The sequence below is a fragment of the Hippocampus guttulatus genome, chromosome 11 (assembly GCF_054856545.1).
Source record: "Hippocampus guttulatus isolate MCC_2025c chromosome 11, RoL_Hgut_1.0, whole genome shotgun sequence".
NCBI lineage: Eukaryota > Metazoa > Chordata > Actinopteri > Syngnathiformes > Syngnathidae > Hippocampus > Hippocampus guttulatus.
The window spans coordinates 10,707,027-10,732,802 of NC_141271.1; the positions used below are offsets into that span (position 1 = coordinate 10,707,027).

Genomic DNA, 25,776 nt, shown 5'->3' on the forward strand with positions numbered 1-25,776 from the left:
TTGTCTAGGTAATACTGACTACAACAATTGCTACCATGTACTATTTCAAGATGATTTAAAAAAAATCACTTTTTAACGTTTTTAGCTCTGCTCGGTTGTTTCCATTTCTCTGTCCCTCTCAATATCACTGAAAATGAAGGCTTGCCGGCAATATTTTTTTCAGATGGAAATAAAGGTTTGAAATTCAAGAAGAAAAACATGACACACTTAAAAGCCTCATTCCGTACTGCATACTTACAACAGGTGTCTTCATGCTGCTCTGCGTGATCTACTGCTCACGCTTAGACACACTCACCATGAGTGCACGCATCTTTTAATGTCGTCTGTTTACACTCTTGGGACTTGATCTTACTGCAGCGAAGCGGTGGGTGGTAAAGTACTTTGTTACTGTACTTAAGTAGATTTTTTTCAGGTATCCGTATATGACATGAGTATTTCTTTTTCTGGTGAGTTTTTGCATTTGAAAGCAATTTTTTGAAATTTCTACTCATCACTTGGTCAACATAGTCTTACTCCATTTTTATGACTATAGAGCGTAAAAAAAAAGTCAACTACGATTGAGATCTTGATTAATTGAGCTCATAAAAGCCGGGGAAAAGATGGACAGCAGCGATTTGGAGGAATGCATTAACGGTGATGGCAACAGATTCAGAGATGCAAAATATGTTCTATCCCTTGGCCTTATTAAGGAGCCTTGTTTGATTTTGTTGGCTCTAAAAATGATTTGTTGTGAGTTAATGTGTTGTGTCGTGTGCCAGCCTAAAACCATGCATTTCTGGCAATTCGACATTTTGTTTCTGATGGAGAATAAACACATTGAAGTGTAAGCAGGTGGTTCAAGGTGCTACGTTTATCCATCATTCGACCTTTGTGCTAAAAATAGTAACATGTCCGAAAATCCAATCCGTTCGCCAAAGCGGTGGGCTGCATTGCCACCTTTTCAACATGTCCAACAATGCATTGTGGTAGATGCAGAAAAGCTCAAACTCATTTATTGAAAGCATCACCCCCAATCTTCCCGTCCCCATTCTGTCGCGCCCGACTGACGAGTTGATGCAAACGGAAGCGTGGAACTGTCAATGTGAAGTAAAATATTTTGACTGGTAAATACGTTCGAACGTATTTCCAAGTACATTTGAAAGTACTTGTAGGCTAAATTTAATTAATTTAGCGTTTAAAAAAAACATTTATTTATGTATTGCATTTGGCTTGGATTATACCAACACGTTCGTTATTCGGACTTTTTATTATTACGTCTGCAGTGCATGATTTCCGGTCAGGATTTTTACCCATAATGCCACTCGGTATTAATTTACCTCATACCCGACAGCATTCGTTATGCTTCGGTATATGCCCAACACGTGGATGTCGTTGTATTGGTCAAGGGGGTCGCTGTGTAAGTAGTTCTTAAATTTTATTAACATGTTGAAACGTTACTTGATGTTTTGTACATTTCATGTTGAATGAAGGAGTCATCGAGTAGTCTGTGTGCTTGTGTTTGTGACCTCATTGTGTTAGTCCTCCAAATATGCTCTCAAGTTGAACTGCAGTAGGAAAATAAGCTCTGAAAAATAACTGTAGAATTTGTATCCACACCCGGCGAACAAACAAACTCTTTGGTGACATTGCTGAGTGGTGTCTGTTGCATCCACGACATGGATTAAATGGCTTGTACTTCAATATTCACTATACTACCAAGCATTATTCCATCTCCACTAAAATGCCTTACACCCAATTGTGGTTGAAATCAGCTTCGAAAGTAGCACCATCAACAAAGAATTTAGAAGTACTCCAGCACTTTATTTAATGTTCTTTTTTTCTGCTTTTTTTTTAGGGGCAGTGTTAATTTACAAACACCAAAGATTCACATTGCTAGGATGAAGTAAAATGTGTTGAAATCAGTCATAAGATAAGATAAGATAACCTTTATTTGTCCCACATTGGGGAAATTTGCAGTCTACAGCAGCAAAATTGGGGGGAGGGGGGTAGAGAAAAAAAAGTGTTGCATGCACAAAATAAATAAATGTTTCAGAACAACTGTACACATTACAAATGTAAGTTGCCTATATGCATCTTATTCATACAAAAGGTGGCTGTGCTATTTACAATGGTTACAGGTTTTCGTGCATGTTTATTCAGCAGCCTGTCAGCAGTCGGTAGGAACGAGCGGCGGTATCTCTCCTTCTTGCAGCGTGGGTGTATCAGTCTTTGGCTGAAGGAGCTACCCAGTGCTGTCAGGGCGGGCTGGAGGGGGTGGGAGGGACTATCCATCATACCATTTAGCTCTAAGACAGTGGTGGGCAAACTACGGCCCGCGGGCCGAATCTGGCCCGTTGGTCTTTTTAATCCGGCCCGCCGAAGGTTGGTCCACAATTAAGGTTCAATGTGAATGATTGCATTCATTTCAATTGGACTTGTAATGACAGGCATTTCACCGCCAGGTGGCGCATTGACTTGAAGTTGCAGAACACGGGGGGGGGGGCGGGGCAATCTTTTCGACCACCTAGTACCTCTGTATCGCTCTACTTCTACTGGTCTGATCGCAACCCATCTGCAGCGATGCACAGGCTAAAATAGTTCATCAACAAAACTTATTTAAAAAAAGTATATTAATACCGTACTTTCATGCTTTTGTTCTGTTGATGTTTGATATGGACTGTCAACAAATGCAGTTTTTTTTTTTAATGTACCATAGCTCGTGCTGACCTGGCCCTTCTGTCAAATTTTAAGTCAATTTGGCCCCGAGCCAAAAAGTTTGCCCACCCCTGCTCTAAGATGATTCCTCCAACAAGAAATTAAGGGAGAAGCATAACACCATCTTCTTACCGAACAGTGTATTTCGTATGTGGCATTTCACTTCTTACTTTGTGATTGTCACACACTCTTCATGTGCTGCAGCAGATAGTCTCCCAGGGACTTCATGGCATGCTTGTGGGCCCCACAATGTCTCCCCCAGTTCAACGTACACACATGTAACCAAAAAAAAAAAAAAACAGTCTTGATAGATTTAAAAACCCCACAAGGACTTAAAGCTGGCTCTGAAAATAGACATAAAAGTCACATTTTCTTTAGTACAATGCCGTAAAACATAATCAAATTCAAGTAAATTGAACCTGCTACATTAACAAGGTAGCGGATGAAAGGATGCACGGTGGGTAATTACATAAGATGTTCATTTTGTCAAATATACAAAGAACAACTTCCCTCCTTCCCTTTGAACTTTTAAATGGAGGAGATGCATTTAGGGTTGAGGACAGGCTGCTTCTTGTGGAGACTAGCATGTGATCACCATCGTAGCTTCACAACTGAAAAGCTACTCACACTGGAAAGTAGCTAGTGCATTCAACTCTTCATTGAGTTTTTATTTAGAGGGCCGACGATTATTTTAGGGCTGCTGCCACACCCCTAAATTTGCCCTAACCACACCACTGGCTATCACCATCTCACAGGATCTTCAAGATGTGTCTGCGTATATCCGGCAGCTTCATTCCGTATACCAGAGGGTTGAGAATTGGTGGAATAATCACAAACTCCAGAGATAAAATTATGGCCACAAAGGGGTTCATCTCCTCTGCATTGTACCTGCTCAGGGCGAGATCACAAAATAGGGCGATGGAATAAATGACAAAGGAGATCATGTGCGGCAAACAGGTCTGGAATACTCTCCCCTTGAATTTTGCTGAGCCTCTCCAGGCGGCATTCACGATGCGCGTGTACGTGTAGAGAACGAAGACCAACGGGAGGAAAATCATACAGATGGTCACAAACATGCTCAAACCATTGTTGAGATCGGTGGCCACGCATGACAGCTTGACTATATTCCAATTGGTGCAGAACACCTTCTGGATCTTGTTGCCGCACAGGGGCAACGTGGTGGCCCGGGAGATGGCTATGGTGATGACGGAGATGGGTAAGAGCCAGGCCAGGCCGACCAGGGTCAGGGCCTTTTTCACCGTCATCCTGGTGTGGTAGTGCAACGGGTGGCACACGGCCAGGAAGCGGTCATAGGCCATGATGCACAGTGTGGTCATCTCGTTGCCGCCGTATGTGTAGATGAGGTAGATCTGCGCGAAGCAGGCGGCCCGCGAGATCAGGTGCGTGTTGGACGCCAGGTCCTGCAGGAAACGGGGGAAGAAGCCCATGGAGCCGCACAGGGCGTTGAAGGCCAAGCAGGCGATGAATATGTACATGGGCTCGTGAAGGGTCTTCTCGCGGCAGATTGTCAGCAAGATGGCCCAGTTGGCGCACACGATGAAGAGGTAGAGGAGGAGGCATGAGGCCAAAGCCAGGTAGCGGTATGGGCCGATGTTCATGAACATGGTGAGGTTAAAGTAAGGAGAGAGCGTTAGGTTTGGCATTTTCACATACCCACACACTTGTGATCCAACATGTTACTTGACACCGTCTGTGAAAAGAGAAAGTAGAAAAATTCATTGGTTGTTAGAGTTGTTGGTTTTTTTGGGGGGGGTTTTTTGCGGGGCGATTTTTAGGGGTGTAAGGGAAATCGATTTGAAATCGTGGAAAAGCTTTTGATTTCAAACAAACCCTCCTTCAATTGTATCACACACCGCATGTATCGAGACACCCCTAGTAATGTTGTGGCCTTTAACACCGAAATCTTCACGCAGTTCTGCTACATCAACATTTCGTTTGTTCTGAAAACATTTTTGTTGGTTTGCTGTAATGTGCTTACTGTCAACATCCTCCGAACATAAATGGCACGTGGCTTTAATTCATTTCATTTAATTCAGTTTCATGTTTCAATATGAGAAAGCGATAAAAAAAAATTGCCTGAGATTGGTCAGTACACATTTGGACTCGTTCAATATGGATATGATCAGATTTGAAGTATGAAAATAAAGAATTAAGTTCATTTTCAGACAGTTTCCAGAAGCAAATGCTCCCTGTCAAATTAATATCCACCCATCCATTATCTACTGCTTATCCGAGTTGAGGATAAACGGCTCAGATTATGGATGCTTGCTTGGACACACACTCTTTCTTCGTCACCGTCTCTTATTCCTGCTGTGTCCCCTCGCTATCAAACTGTTTCCAAAGACTTCTGGCTCTCCCTCTCCCTCAATTTTTGCTTTTTCATCAACACCGTTATGCAACACTTTCTGTTGTACCCAACATACAGAAGCAAATTCGCACACTTCCGAGTGAAAGAGGTCTGCAAACAGTGCTGCATCTCGACCGTTGCCAACAAGCGGATGAGCAACTTGTTGGCATTTTTACACTTTTATCCACGCCAGGACTCGAACGTAAGCCCGAGTCTTTACAGACTGAGGTACAAGTGCAGAACCAAAACACTGGAAAGATGCAATATTTCACCACCCCACTCTGTAAATAACAGAAATTGGAATAGGCTCCTGTTACAGGCTTCCTTTGTTTTGTTTAATGTGCCCCTCAGATAAATCCACCGTCCCCAGCTCGGGCACCCCTCTGTAAATTCGGTCTCGATGTTGAGCACTTTTATGAACAGGCTCCTCTTCAGTCACAAAAGCCTTGAAAGACAACACGCCACACCGTTCCTCCGCACCTCACTGGTCTCATCATAAGCACTCAAGTGATTGCTGCTCAAAGTTCCAGAGACAAGACTTAACCCGGTGAAACCAACCATCCGTTTACTATTGCTACCTGTTCTCCTGTTTAGAGTCGCGTGTCACTCTGGACTTGCCACGAATCAATCTCGGGACACATGAACACAAACATTCACACTGAAGCCAGGGACCACAACACCATCAGTGACTCCCTCTGGTCAAACTGCTTTGCTGCATACTTAATATTTACTGCAACAGTTACAATTATTTCCATATACTCTTTCAAGATGATATAATATTTCCCTTCAACGGGTAAATCTTTTTAACTCTGTGTGCTCGGTTGTTTCCATTTCTCTGCCGCGTCTCAACATCACTGAAAATGAAGGCGATTTTATTTTTTTTAAGACGTAAATAAAGGTTTAAATTCAAGAATACATGACACTCTCAAAAGCTACATCCATACTGCATACTTACAACAGGTGCGTCTTCATGCTGTTCTTCGTGATCTACTTCTCAGGTTTGAAGACACTCATCACGAGTGCACGCATCTTTTAATTCCGCGTCTTTGCACTCTTGGGACTCGATCTGACGCCAGCGCAGTGGAAGTAACAAAGTACAAATATTTTGTGACTGTACTTGCGTAGGTTTTTTTTGTTGGTTTTTTTTAGGTATCTGCTTGGTTTTTCTTTCTGATGACTTTTTACATTTACTGCCTCGATTTGAAAGCAAATATCTGTTATTTTTATTCCTTGCTCTGTCACAAATAGGTTTATTTATTTTTTTGACTACACAATATTTAAAAAAAACTATGATTGAGATCTTAAATCTTACAAGGTGGGCGAGGAGCAGTGGTGAAACAGGGATAGAAGTGATTATAGAGGAACAACCGATTTGGAGAACATTTTCTCTCCTATGTCTTTATTGAAGATAATTCTTTGATAGGGTCCCTCTGAGAATGATTTGTTGGTGAATGTGTCGGACTGTATGCTAGCCTTAAAACACCCAGTCTCTGGCAATTAGAACATTCATCTGATGTGGAGGTAACACGTACAAGTAATTTTTTTCAGTTAATATCACAAGCTAATTTAGCATACCTTGTTACTTAACTCATTTACAACCGTTGACGTATAAATACGTCAATTAGCGCATAGCCGCTCCCTCCCCATGACGTATTAATACGTCAATCACATTTTTTCATGGGGGAGGGTGCAAGAGAGTCTCATGCAACTTCTCACCAAAGGATTAGGCTTGACGACAATGTTAAATAGCAAAGAAATGGCCATCGGGTGGCAGTGGTGCAAAAATCCACCAGGATCACGCCGCAGAAGTAATAGAAAGGGCGTATAGTGGAGGAGGGGTGTATGTGGATAGTGAATTGGAACATTAGCAACTAGCAGCGATGGAGAAAAGGAAACAACTAACTAAAAAGGATTGTTTTTTTTCGGTATAAAAGCGTCCTCGAAACAAAACAACAAAGGAGATGGTGTTTGTGTGGAAGAGAAGATGACGCTTCGGTCACGTAATCGAAAGCAGCACCCGTCAAATGAACGTCAGCCTGCGCAAACATGGCGTGCTACACGCGGCCCGCATAGCTCACGCCGAGTTTCGAGTTCATCTGATGAAGATGAACATGCTCCACGTCAGCGATCATCGCTTGGCAGAGCATTTTGTGCCTCCCGTGGCGCACATCGCCCAAAAATCGTCTCCCCGGCGACTTCCAGCGATGACGGCAAAGAGGCTGCATTGCTTCGCATGGCCGACGCCGGGCACACGTCAGCGATTCGCTGGAATCGTCTCGAAATGACGACGGCGAAGACGATGAATTGGAGAGCGATTTGGATCCCGATCTGTCGGACGAATACGTGCCTTCGGACATAATGGAAAGCAGCTGAGAGTTCTCGCCAGAGCCGCTGGAACGAGGAGGTAACTGTTGACTAGCTTGCAAGTTCCCATTCAAAACTTCATCACTTCTTATGCCTCATCAGTCACTTTTATGCACCGCTACATTCCCCGCTATACTAGAAAGTTGCCAGTAACACTAATCATTTATGTACGGTTGATGCGTCACGTAGATGTGGATGAAAATATGTGCCGTAAATGTGCTGACTTGCGTGTCGCCATAGGTTTTAAAAAAACAAAACAAAACAAAAAAAACAGGACGCATTTGGTCCGCTCAGCTCTGCTAAAACCACTAGTGTTAAATTCATATTCCATTTCATTTCAAATTGGATGCTGAGCAACGTGGAATGAATGGTGTAAATAGCAGTGTGCGAGCATGTATGTGTGTGTGAGAGATGTGGAAAGCAACAATAAAAAAATAGAAAAATAAAAGTGTGGTAATTGTACATACTTCTATAAATTACAGATTGTCCAACCAGAAGCAAAAAGATGACGACTCCTTGCTTTGGTGGTGGAAAGAAAGGTAAATAAAATTATTATACCTCACTCTGCAGCAAGATATATTTGCAACTTTTTATGTTTCTATAATTTATAGGTCGTGCATCTGGACGTGGTGGGATGAATCGATGTGGTGACAAACTGGATGGAAGCCAAAAACCATCCTCTCCACAGCTGGACTTTCGTTCATTGTTCAATTTGCACTTTTGTTCATAGTTCAATAGTTTTGTGTGCAAATAAATTATTTTGCTACAAAACATTATTTGTCATGTTCTTTTGTAGGAGAAACACATTATTGAGGTATTTGAGCTGTCACAAAAGCAAAAAATAGTGTAAAACTTGAAATGATGCTTGAAATTCACACTTTTACAAAAAGCTCATTTTCTCTGGATTTCTGCAGAAAATCGGCCTTTTCCATAAAACTTAGCAGTTTTCTAATGCTGATTGCCAACGAACGGAGAAAGATAGAAATAAACTTTTTTTTCTGAAAGAGAGTCTCACCTTTCTTTTGACAGGTTGACATGTGTATATATAGCCATAGAACAGAAAATTCTGTGGGCCTTGCAAATCAGTCAAAATTCAGTCAAATGTGAGGGCTTGAGGGGGTTGCTCCAGTGAAAAGGGGTGGTATTCAATGAGTTAAGAGAATGTTAGCAAAGCTATGGGAAGACATTAGCCTTTTCTCAACACGAAGAAGGTAGCATGTGGTCTCGTGAACTCGCCAACGTTCTAACTAAGAACACGAATCTCTGTCAATTAGAATGTCTGTGGACTTGTAAACAACACAACCTCCACCAGCCCATTCCCGGATTCTAATGTAGTTCCATGACAGCAGCACGAAATGCATCATGGGATATTTTCCAAGCCAAGCCTTCACAAATATCTAACCGATCTGCTTGGTTTAAGCAGGATGACAAGTACAACGTTCGGGTGTTCTGTGCGTTCTTGGTTTATTTGTATTTTCAATTGGGACAGAACTTAGGTCGCGACTGATTACGCAAATTGAAACATCTGCTAATATCTAGCCAACGCTAGCAAGGTCTGAAATGTGTACATCCAGAAGTCCATTTTGAGGTATTGATGGGGAAACTGAGTAATATTGTCAATTTTGATTTATATAAGGTGAGCCCAAACAATCACCCTGGTTAATTTTAATACAAGGTGCCTTGTTCGGAACGGATCTGACGTCAAGGTCTTGACTGGGCCGTCCTTCCCACCCACCAGTTGATATTGAGTGATACGCCAGATTTGGATGTAAAACGGTGGTGTCAATTTTTTTTCTTCTTGTTGTGAACGTGACATCCATATTTGGATATTTGTGTATTTATTTTAACGGGGGGGGGGGGTCCCAGATGTTGGCTTATTTATTTGTTATGCACTACGCAATGGCTCGGCTTCTTGCAGGCAAGTATTGGCAGCACATGTTAGCTGCCATTGCGTCCAAACGAATACGTTGCGCAAGCTTTGATAAAGCTTGCTTTAACACAGCCAGTGTGACCAAAAATACGTGTGGATGCTGTTTTACCTTTCCTTCTGACCACCACCGGTACACTTTAACAACCTCTTCTCAGTACAAGCGTTAAGGCCCAATTCTCAAATTGTGGCCAAATCTTTTTTTTTTTTTTTTTTTTTCCCCTTAACAGTCTTTTAATTGTCACCGGTTCATCTGTCCAGGCTTTGGACCGTGTGAAAGTTGTGAATGAAGTTGTCCTTACCAAAGAGCCATGGTTCATTAGCCATGGACACTGTCTGGAAATCATGAATCAAGGGGCTTTCCTGAGACTTGACTTGAATGTCATTGAAATCCATGAACACCACACTTTGAATGATATTGCATTCTTTATTAAATGAATGATGTGACACAACACATTTACTGTGTTTTACGTTTTACTTTGTGATTGTCACAAAAACATTCTGCATACTGCAAATGCGCGTGACAAAAAATGACGTCATTGATTTGAATTGATAACAAACATCAAGCGCTTAATAATGGCTTTCAAAATTGTCAATAAATTCATTTTTTAAAAATACAATATGAATCAAATTCAACTTGCTGCCTTAAAGAGGAAAAGCAGTATTTTAAATGTTTTGATGTCTACAACACAGTTATGCTTTGGCACGATCTCACAGCATCTTGAAGATGTGCCTGCGTATATATGATAGCTTCATACCGTACACCAGCGGATTGAGAAGCGGCGGAATAACCACAAACTCGAGAGATAACATGATGGCAACGAAGGGGTTCATCTCCTCCACACTTTGTCTGCTGAGCGCAATATCACAAAACGCAGTGATGGAATAAATGACAAAGGAGACCATGTGTGGCAAACAGCTCTGGAATACTCTGCCCTTGAATTTGGCCGATCGTCTCCACGCGGCGTTCATGATGCGCATGTACGTGTAGAGGACGAAGGCCAACGGGATGAATACGGTAAAGATGGTCATGAACATGCCCACCACGTTGTTGACCACCGTGGGCACGCACGACAGCTTGACGACATTCCAGTTGGCGCAGAACACCTTCTGGATCTCGTTGCCGCACAGGGGCAGCGTTGCCGACAGGTAGATAAGCGTGGTGAGAAAGACGAGTGGTAAGAGCCAGGCCAGGCCGGCCAGGGTCAGGGCCTTTTTCACAGTCATCCTGCTGTGGTAGTGCAACGGGTGGCACACGGCCAGGTAGCGATCGTAGGCCATGACGCACAGCGTGGTCATCTCGTTGCATCCGTACGTGTAGATGAAGTAGATCTGCGTGAAGCAGGCGGCCCGCGAGATCAGGTGCGTGTCGGACGCCAGGTCCATAAGGAAGCGGGGGAAGAAGCCCGTGGAGCCGTACAGGGCGTTGAAGGACAAGCAGGCGATGAATATGTACATGGGCTCGTGAAGGGTCTTCTCGCGGCAGATTGTCAGCACGATGGCCAAGTTGGCGCACACGATGAAAAGGTAGAGGAGGAAAAATGAGGCCAACGCCGGGTAGCGGTATGGCCCAATGTTCATGAACATGGTGAGGTTAAAGTAAGGAAACAGCGTTTGGTTTGGCATCCTTACACACCCACACACTCGGGATTCATAACAACCTGTTACTTGACACCACGCCTGTGAAAAGAGAAAGGGAAAAAAACAGATTGTCATTGCAGCATATTGACCCATTGATCATTTGTATTCATTTTTAAACCTAATATCGGTGTCATTTTATGGTTCTGGGAAAATGTTGGGCTTGTCTGTTTTTTAGCTGCACAGAATCATTTTCTTGCAGTTGTCTGTTTTTGCGATGAAATGAAAGTTACTCTTTTTTTTTAAATGAATATTAAGATGAATAGCAATGAGACAAAGCCAGATGATGGTGTTGCGAGAGGTGAAAAAGAAGCACGTTGAGAGCACCACAAAGAGAGAGCCACATGCCTTGGGAGAAACTTTTTTTTTTTTTAGAGAGAGCGCACAGTACAAACAGAGAACATGATGAAGATGGTGAAAGTGAGACACAAGCAGTGTGCCAGACATCGAAAAAGAATATATGGATACTGTATGAGGCCCAGTGGGAGACAACCCCTCCCTGTACAGACAAAACACATACTGAGGAAAACACACTGACGTGGACATTGTGTTTTCTTAAAATATACTGGATTATAAACAACGGACGTTGTAGATTACAGCGACAGTTTAATTCGAGTTAAATCCATAAAAACAGCATGACTTTTGATTTTTCACAAAACAAAAAATGCAATCTCGTTGCAATAAATTAATATTCATACAAGTTAACACTCATACTAATTATCGTCCCTTGACTGGAAATTCAGCTCACCCTAGAATGAAGACAGCAAGTAGACAAGGCGACCATTTTTTACATTTTTGCCTGCAGCAGGACTTCAACTTGTGCACTCTTGACTCCAAAGCTCGAGTCCTTAGAATCTGATCTACTCGTGCAGAAATAGGATGTAAAAATCAATTTTTTAAACTTTTTCCTGAACTTCGGACATAACAATTGAACAGATAAGCATTTCAGCAACCCAGTCTACAAACAACATTCATTAACCATTTTATGCACCGTGTAACCTGATAACTAACTGACTGTAGTAACCGCTGTCCCTGAAAGAGTTAAAATAGATTCTTACTGTAGGCTGCTTGGTTTAGTGTCGTGGTAAGGTTAACTGTATCTTAAAAAAAAAAAAAAAGCCTGAATTGGCCCCAATGACAAAATGTCTTTGCCCACTCAGAGACTGGTCTAAATCCACCGCTGACAGCATGGGCACCTTTTCGCACAGGCTCATCTTCATTTATAAAGTCTTGAAAGATGACATGTCACTGTAACATCAGCATTAAACTGGTCTAAAAAAAATACGCTCAACACGTTTACTATTCAAGACTGAACCCGATAGAACCACCCATTAATTCTTCATCTATTCCACTCAAGTCTGTTTTGCTCCTGAATGTCACTTTTTCAAAGTATGTTGGCTCTGTTGTTTGTTTTTAATGTGTGTCCTCTCGAAATGCATACTTACCAACACGTATCTTCATGTTGTTCTCCACGTGCGACTGCTCACGTCTAAAGAAATACACGTCTTGAGTTCATACGCCTTTTAATGCTGTCTGGTAGCGCTCTTGGGACTTGATCTGATCCCAGTGCAGTGGTGGGAAGTAACAAAGTAAAAATATTGTACTTTTTATTTTTCAGGGTTCTGTTCTTTACTTTCGGATTTTTTTTTCTCACCACTCTTTACTTTTACTCCCTACATTTAAAAAACATACAGTATATCTGTATTTTCTGTCCGATGCTTTGTCAAAGTAGGCTTGTTACTCTTTGATGACTACCAGACTTGAGATCTTGGTTGATTGAGCTCTTGGGTGGATAAAAAAACTTCAGCTACATGAAATGATGTGAGCCAGGGAGCATTAATTGTGAGAGCAACAGATTCTAAAAAGCAAAATGGCTTTTGTTTGAGAGAATTGTTGTCATCTTCAAAATGATTAGCAGCGAATGAGTTGTGTTGTGCAATCTTAATAAACAGCAACTTCTGGAATGTATACATTTTCTGTCTAATCCGGAAAAAAACCCACAAAAAAAAAGAAAAGATAAAACATACCAATTTAAAGTTTAGCTGTGGTGGAAGGAAAAATCTACATGGTTTTTCAAGAAAAACTGCCGCCTAACTCGTTTTTGGTGACACTGGTTGATCTAAAGCAATCTTATCATAGCTCGCGGAACCAACCGTTATTTGTTGAGACGTCATGGCAGCTAATGTGCTCAGTTATACTTAACTGCAAGAAGCTGAGCCGTGACGGCACTGAAGGCCGTCATGGCCAAGCCGTCTCACCAATTCAATGCGGCATTTTCTTGGGCGGAATCTGGCAAATCTGAATTATTCCCACAATTTTCCAGAGACAATACAGACGTAAGGTCCGTCTATCCGTCACTGATGATGCCGGTATTGCTGATATATTAAATACCGTATTTTCCGCACTATAAGGAGCACCTAAAAGTATTCAATTTTCTCAAAAGCCAACAGTGCGCCTTATACGTGGATGGATATTCTGATTTCTTGGACGTAGTATTTTAAATGTTCTGGAAAGTGCTTTGTTAACAGCTGTAGCGGTTGTGCAAGCTTTATATAACTAAAGCTGTATTCCTTTAAGGTAGCTCCATCTAGTGGATGCACAATGCAACCACAGCCACCATTGTAGCTTCTATTCGATTCGTCTTATAATGCGGTGCACCTTATATATGAAAACAGTTTTGAAATAGGCCATTCGTTGAAGGTGCGCCTAATACTCCAAAGTGCCTTATAGTGCGGAAAATACGGTAATCAGCCGTCCACATGCGAAGGTGGAAGACTGTCCGTGACGCGGGTCAGGTTCCATCCTTTGCAGTTAAATAAATAGATGGAAAGATTAGATTGGCATTATTTTTTTAATTTGGGCAGACCTTTTCTACGATGGTTTATTAGTCACCACAAAATAATGAAAAGACATATTTTGATCTTTAGGCAAGCGATCTGACGTGTCACGTAATAGCAACAGGTGGGTGCAGTGGATGACCCAGTCAATGCCTTGATGTCACATCCATTCCTAACACAGGCATTAAAATTAAGCAAGGGGCTAATTTTGGCAAATACAAGACGAGACACGAAGATGGGAACACCAGATTTTGTATTAAACTTTGCAATATTACTCCGTTTCCCCATTAATACCGGGGGTACCACTGGAGGTATACTTTAAGTCAGGGGTGCCCAAACTTTTTGGACCAAAGATCTACTTTTCGATCAACTAACCTCACGGGATCTACCCTTACCGACGCACACGTACACGTACACGCACACGCACACGCACACGCACACACGCACGCACACACACACGCACACACACACACACACACACACACACACACACACACACACACACGCCATGATGAGAAACAGCCTGAAACTGAGGCATGCGATGCACTTTTGCAGCCTGTTAACTATCGTAGCTCACACGTACCATTTTAAAGTGCTTCCCTGGGCCCTCCTAGGTTCCTATTCTTTGCCAGTGCCCTCGGTGAATTGTACACGAAGCAAACTCTGAATGAGAATAATGTCGATAAAAGATACAGCGCAACAGCTCTGATCACAAGCTGCAATTGCAGACTGCTGAGCGCAAACAACTTCCGGTGACGTCATCACGCGCCACCATAAATTCAAGATTTACCTGCTTTATTTTATTTTTTTAATATTTATTTTGTGAAAAGACGACTGATAGGATGATTATGGTGCAGCGTACATTAACACAAAAAATATATTAATAACATGTACAAAGACGCACAAATGGTTGTTGTTTTTCTCCTCGACACTCTTCGGATCTACTTGGGACTTCTTTTAGATCTACCGGTAGATCAGGATCGACGTAATGGGCACCACTGCTTTAAGTATATCAGTAGCTATACTTCTACTTAAGTCCAGTATGGGACTACATTTGCTATCTTTCATAAACGTTAAAATATTCATCTGACCTGCAATCGACAAGCAACCAGTCCAGGGTGGAGCCTGACACTTGCCCAGAGTCTGCTGGGATTGCCTTCGGCACACCTGGGACCCAAATGAACACAAGCACGATACAGAAAATGGACAGATAATTTAGCTGATTTTGGTGCTCTCATTTTAAAAAAAAATAAGTTTCAATTCACACAGTATAATTTAAGTATTAATTCATAAATGACAGGAATTGTGAACATAAGATATCAAATGGTCATATGAAGCCACCGCTACCCAATTATGATAAAATATGTCTCAAATATAATGCCGAGAAATATAAGAGAGAGAGAGCGATGCTCATCGAATACATATTTCAGTTTTGACACTGGAATTTATTAATTTCCACAACAAAAAAAACAATGTAAGATGTGGAGCAAGTGTGCCGTTCTCTCACACCCGCACTCTGCTTACCAACTGATTACGTAGCCCTTTTTCGTTAATCGGCTTGAGTGAAAGTCAATACAAATACCTGAGTGTCATCTTAGAAGGTAATGTTTAGAAAATGCAATGTATATATTTGGTAATTCATGTAAATCAATTTATGATATTGTAGAACGTGTTTTTTTCCCCAAATGGTTACAGTCAAATTACAAAATAAATATAATGTAAAAAGCTCCGTAGAGGAACTGACATTTAGATTGCTCAAATGTAAATGAAGCTTAGTTAATGCAAATTATGCCCTACACGAGCACACACCCACACACATTAACTAACCAACATGAAGATGGAATACAAACGAGTACTGACTCGGTTCAGCTTAATTTTTTTATTTAGAAGGGAACAGCAATACATATTCATCATTTTGATCATATTGATGCATTTGTAGGTTGTACATGAAAATGAGGAGTGTCAAATTGTGATCTAGCAATGTTTCGCAATTTGATAAGTGTTCATATGTCACACATCCAGTCTCCTTTTTTGACAAATACCGTGTAACAGGCGTGTTTTGAACCAGAAAAATAAGCGTCAAAATATAGTTAGTTGTCTTTGTCACAGCCAACTGAAAAAGAAACTACAGAATGGGACTTAATTGGACAAGCCTTGTTATTTTTCCCCCCTTATGACTAATTTCCAAAAACCTCATATAAATAAGAGAGCAGACTATCTTGTTCAATTGCACAAAATACATCCTAATTTACGATTCAGCCCTTCTTCCTTCTCACATGTTGTAAAACAGCGTTGCGAACCTTGGAGAGTTTCAAGCCATAAATAATAGGATTGAGCAACGGAGGAAAAGTGAGAATCTGGATGGCCATGAAATTTCGGAGGCTCTGAGGCATGGAGCTGGTGCCGTAGCGAGCGTACATGAGGTCAAAGAGCAAAGCCACCGAGATGTTGAACAAGCACAGCAGATGAGGGACGCATGTCTGCCTGAACTTCTTTTTCCCTTCCTTTGACCTGAAAGCCAATTTAACCAAATGCACATAAGAGGACATGATAAAAAGATCGACCCCAAAGTAAAATACAATATTCACAAATCCGACAATGCTGTTGGAAGTTGTCGGATTGCAGGAGAGTTGAAGGAGGGACCAGTTCTCGCAGTAGAGTTTGTTGATGTGGGAACCGCACAGTTCCAGTTGGGCGCTCATGATCACCACTACGGCCTGGCAGAACACTGGCATGAGTCTGGAAAAGGACACCAACAACAACACCCTGCATTTGGTCATAATGGACTGATACTCCAGCGGTCGGGATATGGCCACGTAGCGGTCGTAAGCCATCACTGCTAAAACGGCAATTTCAGATGCTGCGTAAGAATAGATGACAAAGATCTGCATTATACAGCCAAAATAAGATATAATGTGGCTCGTGGACAACAGATCATGAAGGAATTTGGGGAAAAAGACAATTGTCCCATACAGGCCATTAACGCATAGATTGCACAAAAAGATATACATGGGATCATGCAATTTTTTCTCCAGTATGATGGTAACAATAAGAACACCGTTGACCAGCAAAATGGCAGCGTAACACAACAAGGTAATGGCGAACAGAAACAATCGGAGCCTCTTTGTCATGTGACTCAACCCTGCCAAGTGAAAAAAGGTAAGCGCGGTTGCATTCGTCATCCTTGATCCATCGGTCGCATCGACTCCCCTGGCCTGTTTCCTCCGTCTTCTCCTCCACTCTGCTCCTCCCTTCCTTACGTGGTTTTGGATGCTGAGGATGACGATGGTCAACCTGGACGCTTCTTTTTATCCTTTTGCCGAGCACCACGATGCTCCAATCAGAAAACAGCGGTGTACTGTACTCCATCGCCGGGGAATTCCAGCTACCCCTGTTTATGAAAGAAAATGTGTTATTTCATGGTCTAGTATCCAAAAGTCTGCTACTTTTTAAAACACTTTGTTACTTTATTAACCAAAAATCACGATACTGACCGTCAGTTTTACTTGTCCCATCTCAGAAGAGCTAGCCACATAGCTTTTGACTAAACACATTTACATGAATTCATTGTCCACGCATAAGCTGTTTGATAAAAAAGGTCTTTTTTTCCCCCCATCATGTAGATTCTATTTTGGTTATCATAAAAAAACAATTTGCAAGTGTCCCATAAATCGATGTTTACTCTTACAAAACATTCTGTTGTCTTTTTTCAGTGGAGTTTGGTACGCCTGATAAATGCACTCTAAATATTAACACTTACGCTGCATAATTTTCATCTTGTCTTGTTGGATGATGTCAAATTTAACAAATCCACACTGTCATTGTGAAATATCAATTTGTATATATATCAAAAACAACTTTTCAGAACTTTCAAAATGTACTCTAGATTTGTTAAACAGTACACTTAGCTTGTTAACCTGATCACATTGCTAAGTAAAGGTTCACCATGTGCTCATTACATGCTAACGTTAGCCAGAAATGTCAACCCTCTCATTGTCCACCCTGTCAGCAAGCGCACACATGTTGCTGTTTGCATTTACATGGGCTGTTTGGCGTTAACGTCCCGAAAAGAAAAGTGTGGGGCCTTGATCAATATGCATTTCTAGCAGCATGACCAGGGGTGTACAGAAGAGGTGCGCCGGCCGGTGCGCATGAGGACTAGAAAATGAATATTCTGTTCCAGTTGAAGTCTGCCAACGTGCTTTTGTACAGTACGAAGGATTTTCTCCCATTTGTGCTAAATTCAAATCCTCCTTTCAATACATGGTGGTTCTCCTGTCTCGGCTTTGAACACACCCATCATGCTTAACATGGCAATATGTATGCAACCGCCAAAGAGCTGTGATTCAGTGAAATCTGTGGGTGGCCCTAAATTCCAGGTCGTAGAGTTTTAATGAGATCCATATTGAAATATGTCACACTTTGATATAACTGGTATAACTTAAGTCATGGATCCGAAGTCATTGCCTCATCTAGAAGTGACTTTGAAGGATCCTGTGTTTTTTCATTCACTTTTTATTAAATCCACCCATCCATCCATTTTCTGATCCGTTTTATCCTTACAAGGGTCACGGGGGGTGCTGGGGCCTATCCCAGCCGTCTTCGGGCAGTAGGCGGGGGACACCCTGAACCGGTTGCCAGCAGATCGCAGGGCACACACAGACGAACAACCATTCACACTCACACTCACACCTAGGGACAATTTAGAGTGTTCAATCAGCCTGCCATGCATGTCTTTGGAATGTGGGAGGAAACCGGAGTACCCGGAGAAAACCCACGCAGGCACGGGGAGAACATGCAAACTCCACACAGGAAGGCCAGAGCGGGGATCGAACCCACGACCTTTGCACTGCATCAAATACACCAAAAATCGAGAGCTCATTATTAGGATGACTGTATTGTTTGTGATCTGCGCTTCAACCCCAAGACCCATCAGCATGTGGAAATGCTCCTCACTGATGAAGAAAAATGTCCACTCGTACTGACCCTTATTTTCACCAATTCATATGATGTCATTTCGATATTCGGCCGCCATTGTAATGCAATAGGGGGCACATAGAAAGGCTGTTGGGCAGTCACTGGGCATGGATGGGAAAGGTGTACCACCCCCTGCTGACCCTGTCAGCACGAATCGGCACGATTGATCCATCACATTCATCACTCGTTGTCAGCGTCTGTGAAATGACAGGTTAGCTTAGCGCTAGAAAGCCGCTACGACATAATGCAGATGGATATACAGTACTGGATTAAAGCACTCTGGATTCTATCGTTGGTCAGGATATGATGGTGAGTGCACTCCATTTACCATTTCATTAAAATGGACTTTTCACTTGTTGGATTGTGAAAAAACTCTCAGAAAAGGTACAAGACGTATCTGATTCCAGTTCATTTGCTGCTCGCTTGTTTTCGTGAACATGAATAGTGAATGCAGATTTGGGGTGTGTGTCCAAGCAATTTAGTCTGTTTTATATCCATCCTTTGGAGTCCTTTTGTTTACCTCAAACTGTTTTTGTCTGTTACAAACAATGCTATCTTCTAAATTGTGCGTCCGATTCAGATGTAAAGACCTGGAAATAAAAACTGAAATGTTTATATCTCGTCTCATGTTCATCTTTTAATGTCAAACCCAAATGATTTTAGTCTATAGTTAAAACAATACTTTTCGAGGGGAGAGCTATTATCCTGTTTTTTTGTTTTGTTTTGTTTTTTCTGGACTTCACTATTGCTACTCTGACGTGTGGAGGGACTGTGGACACATGTTTGTGTGGTGAAGTCTCCCGACCACTAGGGAGTGTGGAGTCCCAGCGCCATATACTGACAGTAGATTGATGTCCTGGGGATAGTGGACGCATGACTCGGAGGTTTAATCATCGTGTTTACGCCGTGTCTGTTGCTGCCTCGTGCGTCATGGCATCATAACAAATGGGAATTACGTCAGCTAATCATACGTCTAATCAATACTGGGGAAAACATGTTTGTCTCATCTGCTCTTGTTTTGGTCTGTGTCTTTTTGGAGAAAAATAACTTGTCATTAAAGGACGTGTGGGACAAGTAAACACCGTACCAAACAAACAGAGGAGCCATATTGACCGTTGTTTTTCATGTGATCGTAATCAAATGATGCAATACTTTGTCTCAGGTGTTGTGTCATCATTTAAGATTCTGTTTTATGATTTCTGTCAGAATTCTTTTAATGGAGCATAACAGAGTCACTCTGTGGCCTTTGATGTTTATACAAAGAGTATTTGTATTTGCCACCAAGCTGCAATTAGACAAAATTAGTTTCATAATGTCAACAAACTTCCTGTCCCTGACCGATCTTCCATCTGGGGACACTGTGAATCATCTAAACAGCCTTGTAGTCTTTGCGAACCTATACGGCTTCTTAAAATAACTTCATGTGAAATTGAAATCATTTTAATAAATTCACCAATAAAAACGGCGCATTGCTTTTTCAATTATAGCAGAAGAGCTTTTATTTAATTTGATGAAAATGGGCGATATTTCACAACCTTTCGAGAGAGGTATTTTGGTCAAGCAGAGTGTCCGGACTTCTCGGGTTTTGTAGGTGGTGTGTCTCATTTCCTTCTAAAGATGTTCAATAGGATTTAGATCAGGGCTCATAGAGGGCCACTTCAGAGATCTCCAATATTCTCAGCCATTCTTGAGTGGTTTTCGTTGTTCTTGGTTTTTGGGGGGGTTTTTGCCTTCATGGACAACCAAGGGCATGATACTGAGTCCAAGCTTTCTGATATTGGGTAGCACATGACACTCCAGAATTGATTTGGAGATCTTCCATCCATCCATCCATTTTCTGAACCGCTTGATCCTCACTAGGGTCGCGGGGGGTGCTGGAGCCTATCCCAGCCGTCTTCGGGCAGTAGGCGGGGGACACCCTGAATCAGTTGCCAGCCAATCGCACATCCACGCCCACACTCACACCTAGGGACAATTTAGAGCGTCCAATCAACCTGCCATGCATGTTTTTTGGAATGTGGGAGGAAACCGGAGCACCCGGAGAAAACCCACGCAGGCCCGGGGAGAACATGCAAACTCCACACAGGGAGGCCGGAGCTGGAATCGAACCCGGTACCTCTGCACTGTGAAGCCGACGTGCTAACCACTGGACTACCGGGCCGCCACTGATTTGGAGATCTATCTATCTTATTTCCCTGGCTTGCCTTCAAATGTTATATTTTTAACAATGTGAAGCACATTGATCTACCTTGTGCACTCAACATTACTTTACTGTATAACTCGAGCTGCCTTGAGTAAAAAGTGAAATTATAACGGCACCCTTTCTACTTTCCTGGTAGTTGCTGGCGTTGATGTTTCCCAGGCCTTCTGAAAGTTGCTCAAGATTGGTTTTGTCGGTTACCGCCTTCCCTGACTGTGTCCAGGCTGGTCCAAAAAGTAGGAATGCCATCTCTTCCAATGGTGAATCGGATCGGTTCATTCTGTTCTTCATTCCACAGAAAGAGGCTTCTGGACTTCTGCAACTTCAATTTCAACCTTGCACAAGGTGATAAGCTTCTCCCTCCAAGTTTGGATGGTGCAGTTCGTAGGAAGTAAGTCGGGCAAGCCTTCGATCCACTCAACTGTTGAGTTGCCCCACTCGGGATCAATTTAATTTGTTGGCGGCCAGTGCAAATCTTTTGCGGCATAAAATGATAAAATTCGCAAGTTTGAGGTATGTGACATTCTGGTCTTCTCCCTTCTGGAAAGCTGGATCTGCTTCCAAATCATTGTGGCATGCTCCACACAGCCTGGGAAAGCTGCGATTCCAGCTTTCACGCAGCTGGTGTTGATATGTCTGTTCTCCAGCAGGAAAAAAATAAACAAATTTAAAGAGGGGAGCAAAAAATAAATAAACAATTGAGTTAATGTGGTTGCTCAAGTGCGCACACTTGCCTCATCAATGGTGATGTGGTTGTGTGCAGAATGAACCCGTCATATTCTGACGTATGTTTTATGGGGGTCGTCACACAACAGCCAACATTTAAAATGCATCTGATTCATCCTGAGAAAAGATCAGATGTTCAAGTCGTTTTTTTCAGACATTTTCAGTCACATTTTACTGCACAGGTCTGAGGTGACCTTCCGCGGCTTCAGAAGGAGCTCACTGATCGAATGTATCAGTCAGGAGAAGCATACAAAAGGATTTCCAAAATATATATTTTTTCCCCAAATTGACAGTTGAAGGTCACTTTAAATGGTGGGAAACGTTTTGAAATGATTTGCTGTGTTGTACAGTAACCTGGAATTTGAGCAAGGGTGTGTAGACTTTGATATTTACAGGAACAATACTTGCATCAATGAAAGAATAAAATCAAGGACGTTTTTCGAAAATGCGACTTGTCAAAGACTTGTTGAGCCAGTCATGTGACCTGCCTCACTCAACCTCATGTATAAATTGAGCTAAAGACATTCTCCCGTTGACTGGGAGGAGCAATTCAAGAGCCACCAAGAGTTCAACTTGACCCTCGCAAGGTGCGCCATCACACACACAGCACACATAACGTCTATTTACTGCAGTATGTGATTGACAATGTTTTTTTTTTCTTTCAGAGCATCCTGGACATTCAACCAGCAGTAGTGATTGTGACGAAATAAATGCGATGTGGAACATGCGCCTGCCCTCTTAAGCCATTTTCATGACATGTTTTTTGCATTTCTCAGGTGACCGTCATTCATCTTCCTCGCGCCTGAATGTCTGTTTGTATGTTTGCATTGATTTACAAGTGAGATTGAGTACTTCGTGCTGGCTGCCTACGGTGACGTGGGACAGTTGAAGTACTTGTATTTCTTCCTATTGCTGCTGTGGTACTGTTCGATCTGCGCGGCCAACACTCTGCTCATTGCGGTCATATTTGCGGACAGGAGGCTTCACGAGCCGATGTACATGTTACTGTGCAACTTACTGGTGAACGAGATAAGCGGCAGCACGTCCCTGTATCCTCTCATGCTCTCACAGATGTTCTCAGACGCACATCAAGTGGCCCTTTCCTGGTGCTTTCTACAGATGGGTTGGATGTACTCTTCCACCTCTGTGGAGTTTTGCAGTTTGGCAGTCATGGCTTAAGATCGCTACGTCTCCATCTGCAAGCCCTTACACTACAGCAACATCATGAGTGCGGGGACGGTGGGCGTCGTCGTGCCACTGATCTGGATGTTTGCGTGCGCCAATTGCCTGCTCACCGTCGTCTTTGTCGTCAATTTGAAGTTGTGCGGAAACGTGATTGACAAAGTGTTTTGTGACCATCAATTAGTCGCTAAACTTGCGTGTTCCGTTTCCAAGGTCAATAGCATCATTGACATGTTTACCTTCCTGACCAGTGTCTTCCTGGTCGGGCTGATCGCACTGTCCTACGTCAAGATCCTGTTCGTTTGTTTTGATACCTCCAAAGAGAATAAGCAGAAAGCGATCACTACCTGCACGCCTCAGATTGTTTCTGTGTCCAACTTGTTGGTCGGCTGCGCTTTTGTCTTTTTTGACAGCTGGAACGATGCGGGTCATTTCTCAGACGAGGTCTGTATTTTTTTTTTTTCAATGTATCTGCTGGTTTGCCAGCCAATCATCACCCCCTTCATGTATGGCTTCAAACTTCCCAAGATAAGAGAAGCCTGCAAGCGAATGTGGAAGAAAAAGGTCTTTTTCTTGCGAGAATCTCACTAACCATTTCATGCGCCAATCGAGATAACCTGTAACCTGATCAGGTGATAAGGTGTCCACTGTTGTAACCGCTGTCCCCGAATGGGGTTAAAAAAGCTCTCTTGAAAATTAACGACATGTGATGGAAATGTCAGCTTTTATTATGTTTCGACAACTATTCCTCCACCGGGCCAAGTATTACTGCTAAAGCCTGGTGTTAGGAAAAGAAAGGAATTCAGAGGATGGAGGGGTTGTGCAGGTTTTACCTCAGAGGTTGCGTGGAGTTTCACCATCTCTCTCCGCCACCTTTCATATCCCAAAGAATAAAAATAGCAGATGTAGTTGCGGCAAATGTCAACTCAATCCAGATACTACAAGCAAAGACAAAACAGTTTGAAGAACATGATGTTGAAGACGTTGTAAGAAGAGAGCAAATATTTCTCAAATCAATTGATGTGCAACTGAGTGTGAAAGGGTTTTTTTTTTCTTTGTGGACAAAATATTGAAAGCTCAAGGGGTGGAAAAGCTGTCAAATGTGGTGGGTAATTTACTGAAGTGAAATGTGCAAATAGCAATGGAAACAAAAGAAAAAACATTGATGTGAGTTGCACGTAGAGTAAAACATGTTCTAAAACAAACCTCGGTTTCAATAGCTTTGGAATTATTATAATTATTCTTTCATTCCTTTTGGCTTTGTTTTTTTAATTGGTTCAGAAATTGTGTTTGTTAGTTTTTATTTCTCAAAATGCTTCGATTTACTTTAATTTTTATTAGTTTGATGTTTTTTATGCATATACTGAATATGGAATATTTGTGGAGTGCACAATAAAAGAGATCAGTAAAGTTCAGTCAACAACAATTCCCAAACATTTTTGTTTTTATATTACAGTTGACCCCTGCATATTTTCAGCTCGATGAACACGGATTGACCTCCACCAATCCATCCATCCATTATGGTGGCAGGCGTGCTGGAGTCGAACCCAGCTGTCTTCGGACAGTAGGCGGGGGACACCCTGAACTGGTTGCCAGCCACTCGCAAGCAACGTGAAGCTTTTGCTCTTTCGTGAATGGGTATGGGGAAGAAAAAGCTTGATGCCCATAAAACGCTAAATACTTGACCGATTGTTTTGATGTTTGTCAGCTGCACTTTTAGTTTTGAGGACAGCAGGATTGCTGTGGTGGATTTACCTGACAATGTACATCTTTTACCTTGATGTATGGCCTCGCCCTTCCTGAGGCGCGCAAAGATTTCTGTGATGAAAAAAGGGGATTTTTATTGCAAGAATCTCATGAAAGTCTTATAAAAATGAATCCTACCTGATGGAAATATCTTTGTTGTTTTTTTTTCTTGTCTTTGTCATGCTGTTGCTAGACTAAACCGAATATTTCTGCTAAAGCCTGTGTTTGGAGAAGACCCATTTCGAGGATTGGGCAGGTGTTACCTCTGAGGTTGCATGGAGTTTCACCATCTCACAGTCAGATTTCAACTCCTAACGAATGAAAATACCGGTTGATGTTGCTGCAAAATTTCAAATCAATCCAGATACTTCAAGCAGAAAGAGAACAATGTCTATCAAGGGCATTGCGTCCGAAGCGTTGCAGCAAAATAGTTACAACAAGCTATTTGTCTTTCTAAGTTTACATGCATTTAAGTGCAAAAACATTTAAAGAGGCAAAATCGATGACCAAAGTTCCTCTTGTTAAAACTCTGTAAACCTGCAATAAAACATACACGTTATTTTCATCTTCATTCGGTACATAAAATTAAATTCACCCTAAATCTAATCCAATAACTATTGTTTGCTCAAGGTAGTGGCTTGCTATAAGAAAATCTTACACCGTTATCATGGTCCAGTTGTCACTAAAAAAGTCACATTTTGTATTTTTTTAGTAAAGTAAAATAAAACTGGTACTCATTTTCAATAATATCAATCCGTTTTGGAGCCATCTGTAAATAACTCGCCCCTGGAAAACCACATTTTCATTTTATTTTTAGTTTCTCATAATAGAAAAGGCTACAAAGTCCTTAGCAAGTAAGTAGTAACCTTTACGACGGTTACTAATTTGCATACTTTGTACAATGTTCTTGTGCGGAAATTGAGTTCACGTGACTTCCGCATGCACCGTGCCACACGTGGTTCGAGGAACCCGCAACGAGAATGTACAAATGGGCGACTGATGTTACAAACGTGTCACATTATTTTGCAAATGCACGTCCATAAATCTGTCAGCGTGTGATCTGTAAACGGCGAGCCTCTTGGTTGGCTGTATGCTCCTCGTGTGTGTGTGTGCGCGT

General features: G+C 42.1%; 4 protein-coding genes and 1 long non-coding RNA gene across 6 annotated transcripts; 2 read left to right on the top strand and 3 right to left on the bottom strand.

The window, feature by feature from the left end:
- Nucleotides 1–1,270: 1,270 nt before the first annotated feature.
- On the top strand, nucleotides 1,271–24,801 carry LOC147198038 (uncharacterized). 2 transcript variants are annotated; one of them, XR_015102279.1, is made up of 5 exons: nucleotides 1,271–1,396; nucleotides 21,145–21,241; nucleotides 21,304–22,318; nucleotides 22,397–22,507; nucleotides 24,370–24,801. It is a non-coding gene; the product is annotated as an uncharacterized LOC147198038 (long non-coding RNA). The 2 variants fall into 2 exon arrangements; XR_015102278.1 differs by having other exon boundaries at nucleotides 21,304–22,507.
- On the bottom strand, nucleotides 3,444–4,376 carry LOC147198039 (olfactory receptor 6N1-like). Its single transcript, XM_086123787.1, has one exon. It carries the CDS (start codon nucleotides 4,356–4,358, stop codon nucleotides 3,444–3,446), a length of 915 nt encoding a protein of 304 aa, XP_085979913.1. The 5' UTR covers nucleotides 4,359–4,376.
- Nucleotides 10,065–10,979, bottom strand: LOC147198040 (olfactory receptor 6N2-like). The gene has a single exon (XM_086123875.1). The coding sequence runs from the start codon at nucleotides 10,977–10,979 to the stop codon at nucleotides 10,065–10,067; it is 915 nt and encodes a 304-aa protein (XP_085980001.1).
- On the bottom strand, nucleotides 16,084–17,010 carry LOC147198041 (olfactory receptor 10G7-like). The gene has a single exon (XM_086123837.1). It carries the CDS (start codon nucleotides 17,008–17,010, stop codon nucleotides 16,084–16,086), a length of 927 nt encoding a protein of 308 aa, XP_085979963.1.
- Nucleotides 22,566–24,801, top strand: LOC147198042 (olfactory receptor 4B13-like; the record flags this gene model as incomplete). The annotated part of the gene is given in 1 exon segment (XM_086124151.1): nucleotides 22,566–24,801. A coding segment is annotated over 1 exon segment (939 nt), but the record flags the coding sequence as incomplete, so codon positions are not given.
- Nucleotides 24,802–25,776: the final 975 nt, after the last annotated feature.

Coding starts and splice junctions, on each gene's coding strand:
- LOC147198039 (XM_086123787.1), bottom strand. CDS start 4,358: ATGCCAAACCTAACGCTCTCTCCTTACTTTAACCTCACCATGTTCATG.
- LOC147198040 (XM_086123875.1), bottom strand. CDS start 10,979: ATGCCAAACCAAACGCTGTTTCCTTACTTTAACCTCACCATGTTCATG.
- LOC147198041 (XM_086123837.1), bottom strand. CDS start 17,010: ATGACGAATGCAACCGCGCTTACCTTTTTTCACTTGGCAGGGTTGAGT.